The sequence below is a fragment of the Corythoichthys intestinalis genome, chromosome 12 (assembly GCF_030265065.1).
Source record: "Corythoichthys intestinalis isolate RoL2023-P3 chromosome 12, ASM3026506v1, whole genome shotgun sequence".
NCBI classification, from domain to species: Eukaryota; Metazoa; Chordata; class Actinopteri; order Syngnathiformes; family Syngnathidae; genus Corythoichthys; species Corythoichthys intestinalis.
The window spans coordinates 759,855-773,621 of record NC_080406.1 but is presented as its reverse complement, the minus strand read 5'-3'; the positions used below and the strand labels follow the sequence as shown (position 1 = coordinate 773,621).

The 13,767-nt window shown below is 42.0% G+C and overlaps 2 protein-coding genes across 2 annotated transcripts; both read right to left on the bottom strand.

Annotated features, from left to right (window-relative positions):
• Positions 1-2,143: 2,143 nt before the first annotated feature.
• Positions 2,144-3,480, bottom strand: olig1 (oligodendrocyte transcription factor 1). The gene has a single exon (XM_057853336.1). It carries the CDS (start codon positions 3,358-3,360, stop codon positions 2,722-2,724), a length of 639 nt encoding a protein of 212 aa, XP_057709319.1. The 5' UTR covers positions 3,361-3,480; the 3' UTR covers positions 2,144-2,721.
• Positions 3,481-11,075: 7,595 nt separating this feature from the next.
• olig2 (oligodendrocyte lineage transcription factor 2) lies at positions 11,076-13,526 on the bottom strand. The gene is made up of 2 exons (XM_057853204.1): positions 13,328-13,526; positions 11,076-12,040 (listed from the first exon to the last, which is right to left on the bottom strand). Exon 2 carries the CDS (start codon positions 12,025-12,027, stop codon positions 11,218-11,220), a length of 810 nt encoding a protein of 269 aa, XP_057709187.1. The 5' UTR covers positions 12,028-12,040; positions 13,328-13,526; the 3' UTR covers positions 11,076-11,217.
• Between the last annotated feature and the right edge of the window lie 241 nt (positions 13,527-13,767).

Here is a 13,767-nt window from a genome sequence, read left to right as displayed (position 1 = left end):
ATTTTTTAAATTAATCATGTAAAATATTTGACACATTTAATGCACATGCCACGCTCAAACAGTTTAAAATGACAGAAAAGTGTCATTTCCACTTGTTACTTGTGTTTTTTTTGGTGTTTTGCCGGCCTCTGCTGGCGCTTGGGTGTGACTGATTTGATGGGTTTAAGCACCATAATTATTATTGACATCAACAATGGCGAGCAACTAGTTTATTTTTTGATTGAAAATTTTAAAAAACTTTATTAAAATGAAAAAATTAAGAAGGGGGTTTTAATATAAAATTTCTATAACTTGTACTAACATTCATCTTTTAAGAACTACAAGTCTTTCTATCCATGGATCGCTTTAACAGAATGTTAATGCCATCTTGTTGATCTTTGTTGTTATAATAAACAAATACAGTACTTATGTACAGTATGTTGAATGTATATATCCGTCTTGTGTCTTATCTTTTCATTCCAACAATAATTTACGGGAAAAATATGGCATATTTAATAGATGGTTTGAATTGCGATTAATTACCATTAATTAATTTTTAAGCTGTGATTAACTCGATTAAAAATTCTAGTCGTTTGACAGCCCTAGTTCAGATATTAAGATTTGAATGATGCAAAGTAACATGCTTTTCCTCTCAAATATATTGTTATAATCATGTTTCAGATGTACTGTAATTATTTTCTGTATAAAAATTAATTTGGTGTTCAAAAACTCTTTTTTCAAACTTGAGTCTTGAAAAAGAGGGCGTCGTCTTATAATCAGGGCCGTCTTATGTTTGGGCCGGTACAGTATATCTTTTCATGGGCCAACACTGACAAAATGACACTTTGACACAATGACAAGTAGTCTGTGTGCAGCTTATATAATAATTTATTTCTCCCTCAAAATAACACAAAATATAGCCATTGATGTCTAATCCCCTGGCAACAAAAGTGTGTACACCCCTTTGAAAAAACGTACATCCCTAAATGTCCAAATTGAGTACTGCTTGTCATTTTCACTCCAAAATGTCATGTGACCCGTTACAGAGTGCTGTCAGCATTGCTGCAGAGATTGAAGAGGTGTGGGGTCAGCCTGTTAGTGCTCAAACCATATGCCGCACTTTACATCAAACTGGTGTGCATGGCTGTTACCCCATGAGGAAGCCTCTTCTGAAGACGGTACACAAGAAAGGCTGCCCGTCTCATCAGACCTTAGGACATGGTTCCGGTAATCCACGTGCTCTGTTGACATGTCTTCAGCAAACTGTTTGCAGGCTTTCTTGTGTAACGTCTTCAGAAGAGGCTTCCTCCTGGGGTGACAGCCATGCACACCAATTTGATGTAGAATGCGGCTAACAGGCTGACCCCCCCACCTCTTCAATCTCTGCAGCAATGCTGACAGCACTCCTGTAACGAGTCACATGAGATTTTGGAAGGAAAATGACAAGCAGTACTCAATTTGGACATTTAGGGATGTACGTTTTTTCAAAGGGGTGTACACACTTTTGTTTTCAGGGGATTAGACATCAATGGCTATATTTTGTGTTATTTTGATGGAGAAATAAATTATTATATAAGCTGCACACATACTACTTGTCATTGTGTCAAAGTGTCATTTTGTCAGTGTTGGCCCATGAAAAGATATACTTATCTGCAGAAATGCGAGGGGTGTACTCACTTTTGTGATACACTGTATCATCTGAACCAGTATACATGACAGTTAGTATAATTCAATACAGATTTATTTTGCATTGACCATTTGGCCTATCAATGAATTAGTTTCATATTGGTGAGAAATGTAGCTCTGACCCTCTTTCACCCAATCTGTTTGGTTTTATTAACGTCCCGTCCTCAGCAAAAAGTGTACCTGCAGGTTATATCGTCCCTACCAATGTTGAGACCAAACCTTGTAATGTGATCATTTTTATGGTTGCACATCAGTGTTTTCATGTGGGGAATTTTCACATTGGAACATGATCATTTTCCATGTTTAAAATGATCATTTTCGCCTGCCGTAGTCGCGGAAAGAGAATATTTTGGTTGCTTTTTTTCAAATTTTATTTCCAAAATACAAAAGCAATTACAGTTGAATGCTGAAAGTGAACCAAGACAAATCAGATGAGTTGTAAATCCCTCCGCCCCGACAAAAGCGGCACCCTCTTAAATGGGGTGGGACTTGCCCAAAAAGGTAGACAATATAGCAAGGTAGCTAATCCGGCAGCTTTATGCAAATAAGCGAGATGGAGCGTGCAACTTTGATGAAGCCTCGCCCCCTCGTCCTCATACGCTGTAATCTGACTTAATTGCGTCCAGCCGTCAGCCCGACGGCTTTGTCCGCCCGCTCTTTTCACGCGCTTAATCCGCACAAAGTGCTCACGTTCGGGGCATCTTCTGGAGTCGTGACAAGACTTTGATCTTTTCACGCCAGGGGCGGGGCCACAGGGTTCGACAAACCGTTTGTTTGTCAGCTCATCCAAAGGTTTCATCTCTGAAGTCTGTGTTAGCGTTGCTAACAAGCTAATCATTTCACGGCAACGCATCATTTTCAAGGTAATCTTCGTCGTCCGGGTGTCACTTTACCAATCTGGGAGGTTCACCCACTCCGTTTGTTTGTTAGAATGTCCAAAAATTTCACCTCCACACTTAGCGTCTTTGTTAGCATTACTAGCAAGCTAATTCATTCCATCTCAACGCTCAGCAATTCAGCCGTTTTGTTAACGATGGTTCCTCGTCATCATCGTCGTCACTTTGGGAATCTGGGAGGCGGAGCCGGGTGGCTCAACCCGGGCAGTCCGCACACGCCGCAGGGGCACAGGGGCAACCCCGCGGGCGGCCCCGGGCCCCAGCGCGCGGCGTCCAGCGGGGCCTCGGCGACGGACGGCGGGGGACACTTGAAGGGGGCGGCCGGCAGGAGGAGCTGACCGGGGCCCGAGACCAGGGGCCAGCCCCCTGTCAACAGCAGGCGGGGGCCGGGCCCCGCGCCCAGCTCGCCCAGCAGCCGGCGCATTTCCTGCAGGGACGAGCCCAGCAGCAGGATGTAGTTTCGCGCCAACACCAGCGTGGAGATCTTGGAGAGCCGGCGGCCGGGGGGCACGTGCGATGGCGCAGAGGAAGGGGCGGACGAGGCGTAGGGGACCATCACCTCCCTGAGGGCGTCCATGGCCACGTTGAGGTCTTGCATCCTCTTCCTCTCACGGCTGTTGATCTTCCTCCTCAGCTCCTGCTGCTCTTCGGCGCTCAGTTCCCGCGCCGCCCTGGACGAGCCCCCCCTGGCTCCCCCCGGCGGGTGGAGGCGAGGGGCCGACGCGACGGGGCGGGACGTCGGCTCCCGCGCCGAGTCGGGTCCACGGTAGGCTTCCTGAGGGGTTCGGAAAACGTTCATCTTTATTTGGAGCCTCGCCGAGTAAACGGCAAAAGTTTCTTTATGGAATGGCGAGAAGATAGTTCCAAATCTTCATGTCCACCTCGTGTCGCCGGTCGGGGTGGGTTTGGGGGGTACCTTCTCACTCTGCACGGAATGCTCTGAAAGTGACGCACCTCACGCTGGAAAGTGATCTTAATGAACAGCCCCCACCACTGGCCCCCTCCTGGGAGCAGCTCCTCCCTGAAGACCTCTCATCTTGTGCTCGTGAGGGGAGGTTGAACGACTTGCTAGCAGTATGCTGAGTAGTCCTTGTGTTGTCGTTGAGAAGCCCCCCTCCCACCCCATACTCCCAAATTATCCACACAATCCAAATAAACCGCCAGAGTAACTCTTGACACCTGTACACCCGAATATCTCATCATCTTTGACATAAATAACATTCTGCCGGCATTTAAGGCTCTCCCAAACCTCAACCCGCTCTGCCGCCAGGTTCTCTTCATTCCACAGACTGACGGGCAAAGCTTTCGGCAAATCAAACCATCTCGCATACCTCACAAAACAGATACGGTAGTGGCTTGTTGTAGTTTCCAACTACAAAACGCAACACAGATACACGCTGCAAGCTCAGGTGAAGATTTACACGCTCTGGCAGTCTCACTTGTTGCATTCACGACTCCTCGACAAGTCAAAAGACGCATTGACACCCTCCTCCGAGCCGTGAGGACCGAAGGCTCCGACCGGTAACAGAAGGCGACTTGTTTGTTGTGACAGAAGGAAGGAAGTCTGCGGGAGAAGGAACGGCCGACGAGAAGGGCGGCCACCTGCGGGGGGACAATGAACGCCGAGCGGGCCGGGCGCCAACGTCGGATCCGGCGGATGAGAAAAAGGGGCACCTGCCGTCCAGATAAAGAAGGCCGTGTCCCTCACGAGCGGGACGGGTGCCGCCACATCCGCTGCCCGGCTTCCACGCTCCTGGCTGAAGACTGGGGGCTTTATCGTGATGGGGGGGTTCGGTCTATTTTGTCCAATAGCACGCGTGCACCTGCACGCTAAAAGACCCGACTGTCGCATCTTTTCCTGTCGTCACGGTGACAGGAAAGGACCGGAGTCAATCCATCCTCAGGCAAGGGGTGGGGTTGGGGCACCCCGCAACAAGTCTTACTTCTGTTCAACACACACTCACTCATTGTGGTCCCAGCAGGTCAATGTTGGGCAAGTGGAACGGAAATTCACCGTCGTCTCTTTTGCTTGACGTTTCCCAGCATGCAACGAGGCCAAAGCCGTCACCTTTGGGCCAACGACAAGAACGTGCAAGTGACCATAGAAATGCCACAAAAGTTTGGTCTGACCGCTCATTCGCTGCCAACCCTCCTACTTCAAAAGGATTGCACGCCTATACGTCTCATTTCAAATGATGGCATTTTCCCTGCCAAAATGGCTTCAGGCGGCCATATTGGTTGGGGGAAAAGTTTGATTGATTGAGCATGTTTATTTCGAATATTCAGTGCATACTTACCAATAATCATAGGCAGAGTTTGACTTTTGGGGCAGGGGGGGCACAACATGTTGATGACCCCGAAATGCAGTGTCAGCAATTAAATTAACTTGCAAGAATATTTATAATAATAAGTTGACAATGAGTGTTTTTTTCCCCCATCGTTCTTGAGGGGAATTCTAAATCAGGCTGCTTAGGCAATACTTTTTGCCAAGATCGTCATCCATTGCATATGGTACGCCCGCCGGTGTCGTGCCAATGTAGTTACCCCAGTCAAAATTTGTATCCTCTGGGCGGAGCCATATGGAGGCACTGTAGATTTGTGTCGTTATTATTCAATCAAAAAAAAGTTGCTTCATTTAAAAAAAAGTTGCTTCAATCAAAATATATATTTTTGACCCCCAAAAAAGTCGCCTTAATAAAAAAAAAAGTGTTTGAATGCAAAAATGAATTTGAAACTCCAAAAACTGCAAGTGAAAGCTCTTTTTCTTTAATTGATTTTTTTTTTCTTTTTCTAATTGCTGTCAAGTTTTTTTTTTTTTGATTGAAGCAATGTTGATTTGTGTTTGAGCCACATTTTGGCTAGGACATTTTTGTCTTTATTATTCAATCAAAAAAATAAAATGCTTCAAAAAAATATATATTTTCAAGAAGAAAAATCACTTCAATCAACAAAAGAAAATTTTCAATCAAAAAGTTTTTGAATGCGAAAAAATATTTGAGATGGAAAAATTTGCATTTTAACACTTAATTTTTCATTGAAAAAGTTTCCTGTGATTGAAGCAATCCTTTTTGTGTTTGGGCCATATTATGGGTGGGACATTTTTGTCTAAATAATTTAATCCCCAAAAAGTTGATTCAATCAATCAAAAAAAAAAAAAAAAAAAAAAATTCAATCCAAAAAAAAAAAAATCATTTGAAAAATAAAATTCCCTAACCCCTATTTTTTTAAAATTATATGCAAAGCAAATGACCGTCTAAGTTGCTAGTCACATGATCTGTTTGAGAAATAATTTTGACCCATTATATAAGTATATTTTTTTGTTCATTTCACTTATTTTTGTTGCAGTTTTGCTTTACAACTTTTATATATACAGCAAAGTCAATTACATGCAATGACACTTTTCGGCCACAAGGGGGGGTTTGCCCCCCCCCTTAAAATTCACTTATGCCAATAATCACTGACAACAATTGAATAAAAGAAGAACAAAATATGAGTATTCGAAATGGCGTGAGAAGAAGTCAAACTTATTTACTCCCACCTCTTGTCCTTAAGTTCTAACATGTCAGTTCCAGTACATTTAAACATATATTCTTATTTAACACATATAAAATCCCACCATATAACCCTACATGTTACCTATACATATATGTCGCAAAAGCCCAGTCCATTAATCAAGTCCAGAAAAAAATGTAAACAAATAACCCGATTTTCCCATATGAGGTACAATTGTGGCAGCATCCAGACATATTGTTCTATCATACACAACAGTTCTTTTGGCTTAAAATACATTTTGGGGTCTAAGTGACCCCAAACTTTTGAACTGTAGTATATCATATGAGATTTTTCATTATGTACACTACGGTTCAAAAGTTTGGGGTCACTTGGACCCCAAACTTTTGGATGGTACTGTGTATATATACATATATATCTTTATGGCGGAAAACACAGACAAGACTGAAAAAGCAGTTTCTGCTCTTGCACTCCTCTTTAAAAGAAACTGCTGTATTTTAAGCCAAAACATCTGTTGTGTTTGATCGAACAATATGTCTAGATGCTGCCATAGCAGATTCATGGCTCATTAAGCTCCCGAACTATTTTTAATTTGCCCGTTTTACCCTGGAAACCCCCGTTTACAGACGTTGCGCAACCATTTTTGTTTCAACCTAGCCATGAAAACAAGGTAAGTAATTATATTTCTTATTCAAAATGTCTGTCATTTTTAGCTTATAATCATTAATTGACATCTAATATTTTGTTTAAAAAAAAAAAAAACGACTTTAAAAAATGATTCACTCGCATATTTTAAAGTTTTAAACAAATTACGTCAAAATGAAAAAAATGGCGTCTATAAAAAAGTCACGGATATCTATCTCATAACTATCACTAAATTGTATTTTTTTGTTACTGTCGCATTTCCCCCGACATGTTAGATGATAAATAATCAATCCAAACAAAGAAAAATTGAAAAACAAACGTTTAAAAGGGTAAATATATGAAAAAGAAAATCTTGACCACTCCTTGATGTCTGCGATTTCTGCATCACGACCCTTGTTATATTACCATGTTTCACCCATAAAATCCCCATAAAATGCAGCTAGTCACAGCTGTGTCTTGACACTCAGTGATACATGCGACATGGAGTTTTTGGATCGAAACGAGGTAAGTACGCGATAATATCTCGTTAAAGTCATGGCATCCGTAATTCTGCTTTCGCGTGCTCTCACCTCCAGATAGGGTTTTGCTGTTTAAAAAAAAAAACATTTTTTTTCAATGCCCTCCTGTCCAAAATTTTTCTTCCCCCAGAAAATTGAGATTTTAAGCTTTGGAATGATGTATCACAAGTGCATATTGGACAATTTTGAAATTTGGCCAAATTGGTGGTCTCAGAGCAGTACTTCAAGTCACCTGAGTGTTTTCCGCCATATATATTAATATAGCAGACATTCTAGGGTTGTTATTTACCTCGCTGAGTATTCTGCACGGAACTCTTGGCGTCATCTTTGGTGGACCACCACTCCTTGGGAGAGAAGCAACAGTGCCAAACTCTCTCCATTTGTAGACGACTGTCGATTGATGAACATCCAGACTTTTAGAGATGGTTTTGTATCCTTTCCCAGCTTTATTCAAATCAACAATCCTAGATCGCAGGTCTTCAGACAGCTCTTTTGACCGAGCCATGATGCACATCAGACAATGCTTCTCATCAAGACATTTCTTACCAGGTGTGTGTTTCATAGTGGGCAAGTGAGCTTTAAACCACTCATCGGTGATTGGACACACACCTGACTTAAAATGTTTGGTAAAAATTGCTTTCAATTGCTCTTTAAGTCCCCATCGGCAGAGGATTCACTTACTTATTTTTCCCCCTTCTGTCATTGTTTGCATGCTATCCTCATTAAAATATGAAAACCTATAAATGTTTGGGTGGTTTTAGTTAAAGCATTGTTTTTTCATCTGTGTGATTTAGACAAAAATCTGATCACATTTGGTGGTGATTTTATGCAGAAATGTCACCAATTCCAAAAGGTTGATACTTTTTCATACCACTGTAAATTGTCTTTTCATATGTTGTAAGGATAGTTTTTTTCCCGCCAGCAGCAGCCAATGTAAGAAAGGTAAAAATGGAAATGTTGTGTAGGTTGTGAACACACCACTAATTTTGCTACTGAAAGTCCAACCTGCATCAGAGTTAGCATAACATTAATCTGTGTGATTTTCATGAACTCCAGGAGGAAGCTGCTTTGAGAGAAATATCGACCTGCATGTTTTCTACTGTGAACATTAATTAAACTGGAAGAAATGTAGTGAACACTCCTCTGCAATTTTCTTTTTTATTTCATTTATGTTGTCTTAAAGCAGCCCTAGGTAGCTTGGCTGTGCTTGTGGACAAAAGCAGTAGTGTTTTACCTGAAGGAAGGTGCCAATTTTATTTATTTTTGTTATTCCCTGACTAAAAAGTTTGTTGTGATGTTTAATGTATTTAGACAGACAATTTTCAATGGTCTTAACGCATTTTTTTGGCATTCCTGATAGTTAAGAGATGCTTAACAAATGTGTATTTCTTGTGTATGTTATTATAATTTGTGTTCAAATATTGCAATTTAAATTTGCTAATAAAATCCAGACACGTCCGTACAGATTTATTTTGCATTAAGCATTTGGCCAATCAATTAATTAGATTCATATTGGTGAGAAATGTAGCCCTATCTGTTTGGTCTTATTAATGTCCCGTCCCCAGCAAAAAGTCTACAAGTAGGTTATGCTGTTATATCGTCCTTACCAGTGCTTAATTTGTAAATCATAAGGTGCCGGAACGCAAAGTACATATAACAGCGCAGGGACGACGAAACAGGCACAGGTCCCGGAACATACGCAGAAAATGGTGCTGAAAACAACACGCAAATGCCCGCTTGCCATGCTGTGGGACTTACAAGCTTCAATTTCAGAGAATATCCATGGTATAAATGTTACGACAACAATTTACAATTATTTAGGCTATACAATTGCCCATATAACCACAGGTGCGACTTACAGTGCACAGTCAGCAATTAGTTTCTCAATACGTCTAACTTGTAAAATATTTAAAAAATATATATCAGAGCTTCCAATAAATAACGCAAACCCATTCTTTTGCGAGTTTCATCCCCCCCGGCTTCTCTGGCCTCCTGCCCTGGCTCGGCTGGCGGTCCGTGAACCTGGCTAGCTGCTATGGCGCTAGCCTCCTGCTGCAACCAGTCCTGCCCGTTAGCATGATTGCTGCAGCTGCCCTCATGTTGCTTTTCTGACTTGTTTTGAACCATCTTCCTTCTTTTTGAAAAAACACAGTAAATGCAAGACAGTAAAGGCATGCTGAAATACCGTTTGATCCTGGCTTGCTCCCCAGATGCCGCAAATTTACATTACAAAATTGTTTTTAGCGTGATTTGTTGGTCCATCAACAAATCTTCAACTTTTTCAATATGTTAAATTTTTATGAACAACATGCAAATTCTTGGGATTTTTTCTGTAAACGAATTTACGAATATTATTGGTTTATTTCGTACATTTTTTAATAATGTTTTTAAATTATTATCAATTTCAATACACGAAAGGTGCCGGATCTGCCCGAATAAGTCCCGGAACACAAGGAGGGGCTGGATCTTGTTCCGGCAGGATCCGGCACAAATGAACCCGTGGTCCCTACCAATATTGAGACCAAATCTACGCCCTTGAATAGAACAGTATTTGATTTATATAATAGTTGCCGACGAAGACGAAAATCATCGCTTATTGCAGATGTAAAGGCAACACATTTACTCCTTGGCTGCCTTTGACGGCAGAAGGCGTCCAGACCATTTCACATTGAAAATGGATTGGACGTCTACAGTCGTCATTTGCATTGAAATATTTTCATTACCATTTCTCAATTTTGTCATGTGAATGAGCATTTTTTCACCCCAAATATGAAATATGTTTTAGTTTAAAAAAAAAAAAAAGCTCCATGTGTTAGCAAAATTATGGCAGGTGAAAAATGGAATTATTATTAGTGACGGGCACATATTGTTTTTCTAAAAACGCTTTTAATTTCTTTAATAATATGCAATTTGAATATTGTACATGCAAACATAAGATAAACGCTTGAAATGATCATTTATTTATCATTAGTCTGGATTTTTTTTACATTTTCAAAATCAATATATGTGAATGATGATTCAAAAAGTCCAAATGTGTAATCCTATCTTGAATAAGTAAAATATTATTCTTCAAATTGTAGCCAATGCTCATATCTTCAAACGAGCACATTTTTATATCATCCTAATTTGTTTGATTATCCATTTTTATCATATTATGCCTACAATGATATATGCACTTCAATGATTTAAAAAACAAGTTTTGCGTATTTTAAAAATGGCATTCTACTTGGCGTCAAATATGTTGTGAATATTAATCTTTCTAAAATGTTTTTCGACCTCTAAAAGCACAACATGGATCTGGAATGCTCATAATTATTAATGAAATGAAACGAAAATTGTGTTCATTATTTTGCAATGCGCGAATTCATTTACAAACTTTAATTCGTACTCTAACAAAAGTGAATATGAGTTTTTGCGCGAATTTTCATAGCCAGTAATAGTGCATTCCTTATACTGATTGGCTGCCATTGACGGCACGTTCACTCCATTTTGACTGGACTGGACGACGAGCGCCGTGAATGGCACTTAAAAATGAGCATTCACACAATTTAAATGAATTGGACGTCTATCATTGTCATTGGCAGGCAATGAGTTAAATACTATGGAGAAAAACTTTCGAGCGTGACTTGGGGCCGTAGAAAGTGTGAATTTTCATTTTAATTTCATTATCAAAGTTACAAATGTATTGACAATAATTAGAAATATCATGATTCATAATAATTGCTAATATGTTGTTGTTGTTTTTTTGTTTAATGACCAAAAATAAAGGGTTTTTACGTGTGGGGGAAAATGGGTTCATGGAAGAAAAAAAGTCTGGGTTTTTTCCTTTCTTGATAATTTGGCCTTTATTTTCCAGTGGAATCACATGCATGTCACGCTTCAATAAATATCCGTTCATTCATTTCTTACAAAAATACACACATGAAAAGCGCGTGCACGTGTACTGTACAATATTTACAAGCGTTTATTTATTGTTTTTTCGCTCATTTGGAGTCCCCCGTCAGGCGCGGAACCGCGCACATGCTACACGGGCACGGCATACCGCCGGCGGCCGCGACCCCCCAATGCTGGAAGCCTCCCGGTGCGTGCGCGTGCGCGTGCGCGGGGGCCTTGAGCAGTCCGTGCGGTGGCGGTGGCGGAGGAGGAGGCGGCGGCGGCAGAAGCGGGTGGTGCACGCCGTGCGGGCCCGCCGCCGACGCCGCCGCCGCGGCGGCCGCCACCGCGTGCGCGTGCACGGACGCGTGAAAGCCGTGGTGCGCGGCGGCGGCGGCGCTTCCAGCGGCGCTCCCCGCCGCGCTCCCGCCGCCTCCTCCGGCGCTCCCTCCGCCGTAAATGTCGGCCAGCAGTCGCTTCATCTCCTCCAGAGACGAGCTGAGCATCAGGATGTAGTTCCTGGCCAGCAGCAAGGTGGCGATCTTGGAGAGTTTGCGAACCGAGGGCCCGTGCGCGTAGGGCATGACCTCGCGCAAGCCGTCCATGGCCACGTTGAGGTCGTGCATGCGCTTGCGCTCGCGGCTGTTGATCTTCAGGCGGATGGACTGCAGCTCGTTCTCGGACAGGAGCTTGCGCTCCTTCTTGGAGGCCGCGCGCGCCGCCGCCGAGAGATCGGATAGGTCGGAAAGCTCGTCCTCGTCGTGATGGCGGCGGTGCGCGTGAGCGTGGTGGCTGGGCGAGTCGCCCTGCGTGGACGACACGGCCCCCGGGAAGCCGTGCGCGTGCGCGGAGCGGCGCAGGCCGGACAGGAAGGAGTGATCCGCCTCCGGCGACGACACGCGGCTGGCGTCCGACTCCATCGTGCGCGCGCACCTGCACGTAAAAGCGTCAGTCATTGACTGCAATTCCAAAACTCAGAGGAACTCATGCTCATCTTTCAGTGCCATCGACGGCACTAAACGTCCAATCACTTGGGGTTGGACAGGTATTGCCGTCAATTAGTTCAACAATTGTTTTCTTTTTTAAATTTTTTAAATTATTTTTATTTTTTTAAATTTAATAACAGCTTCTTTTACTTTACATTGTCTGACAGTTAGTGTTACATTTTTCAAATTAAAAAAAAAAAAAATTGTTGATTTGATGATTTGTTCATTTTTCCTTGCCTGACGAGGTTTAGATCAAGAGAGATAATCATTCATTTGTTATTTTTGATATTTATCGTTTTTATTTTATGATTTTGCTTTTTTACAATATGCTCATACAGTATTAATTCACAAGGTATTATTCTTAATACGTGCGTCTGTGACGCTCAGGGATATTTTTAACGATCACGTTAACTCATTGACGGCGACAGACGTCCAATCTATTTGCGGAGAGTGAATTCAATCCATTTTTGCATCTGGAAATCACGTCACATCAACAAACAATTCATGATTGATGTTTATATTTGCATTATCGTGGTTAGTGTATACGTAAAATATATTTCAGGAAATGAAGAAACGTCCAAGTTGCAAAAAAAAAAAAAAGTCAATTAGCTATTTTTAACATTTTTGTGCGTAAAACCCCCCAAAATTATTCTAAATAGGCCTTTATATGCGTGCACGTCATACTGTTATTCAATTTAAGTGTAAAATAGAAGAATGAGAATTCACACTAACTTCATTTCTTTGGGATATGCAACAGTACAATCAACTCTATTTGTTCCCCCCACACTGTAAAAACAAAATATAATTACAAATTTCAGGTAAAATACATGCAGCTGGGGTTGGGAAAAAATGAATATTGTAAATTAGTTTGCAAGTTAAAAAACAACCACATTAATGGTAGTTTGCTGTTAATTAATGAGTAAACTTGACACAAGTCCAATTTTGGCAATCATGCATTCAATTTGACTATTTAGATAAAAATAAGAATACGTTTTTTCAGTCCCTCTAACTTCTTATTATGATAAAAGAACAATTTTTTGTTAGTATGATTATTTTATCGCAATTTGTTATATTTAACTTCTTTTTTTACAGTACAGAAACCATAAATAAAATAAGCAGTACGCGTGCTAACTATACTGATTTGAACTATAACCTAATGACAGCGGGTCCTTTGGACGTTTTTCATCCATTGACAGGGGCGGAAAAAAGTAGATAAAAAGCGCTATCGACTTACCGTTGACTTGTTGACTGGCGTCGTTCGTAAGCGGAAAACGTCAAAAGTCCGACTTACAAAGCGCGCGACGTCACTTACGTCGACTTCCACCCGCGCGTGACAGCTGCACAGTGGCGCGCCTGAGGGGCTCGGCGCCCTTTTATACGGAGGGGGTGCCAGCGGGCCGAGGGGTGGGGGTTGAGGAGCACCAGGACAACAATACTAACCAATCAACTGCCTTTGGAGAGAGAGGAGAAGAGAAGAGGGGGCTTCTTGATTAGTGAAGTCACACACACCACAACAAGAACATGCCAGCGTTGTGCCGGATGGAGTTTGGCGGAGGCCGCGCGTGCACGTGACGCGACGCGGACGCCTACAGGCGCTTAGCAACAAGTGTTTCCATTTGGGACGGAAACAACATCAGAAGCAGTGTTGTTTTTGGCAGCCTTTTTCATTTTCGT

Bases quoted from the DNA above. Each gene is read 5' to 3' on its own strand.
- olig2 (XM_057853204.1), bottom strand. From the start codon at position 12,027: ATGGAGTCGGACGCCAGCCGCGTGTCGTCGCCGGAGGCGGATCACTCC.
- olig1 (XM_057853336.1), bottom strand. From the start codon at position 3,360: ATGAACGTTTTCCGAACCCCTCAGGAAGCCTACCGTGGACCCGACTCG.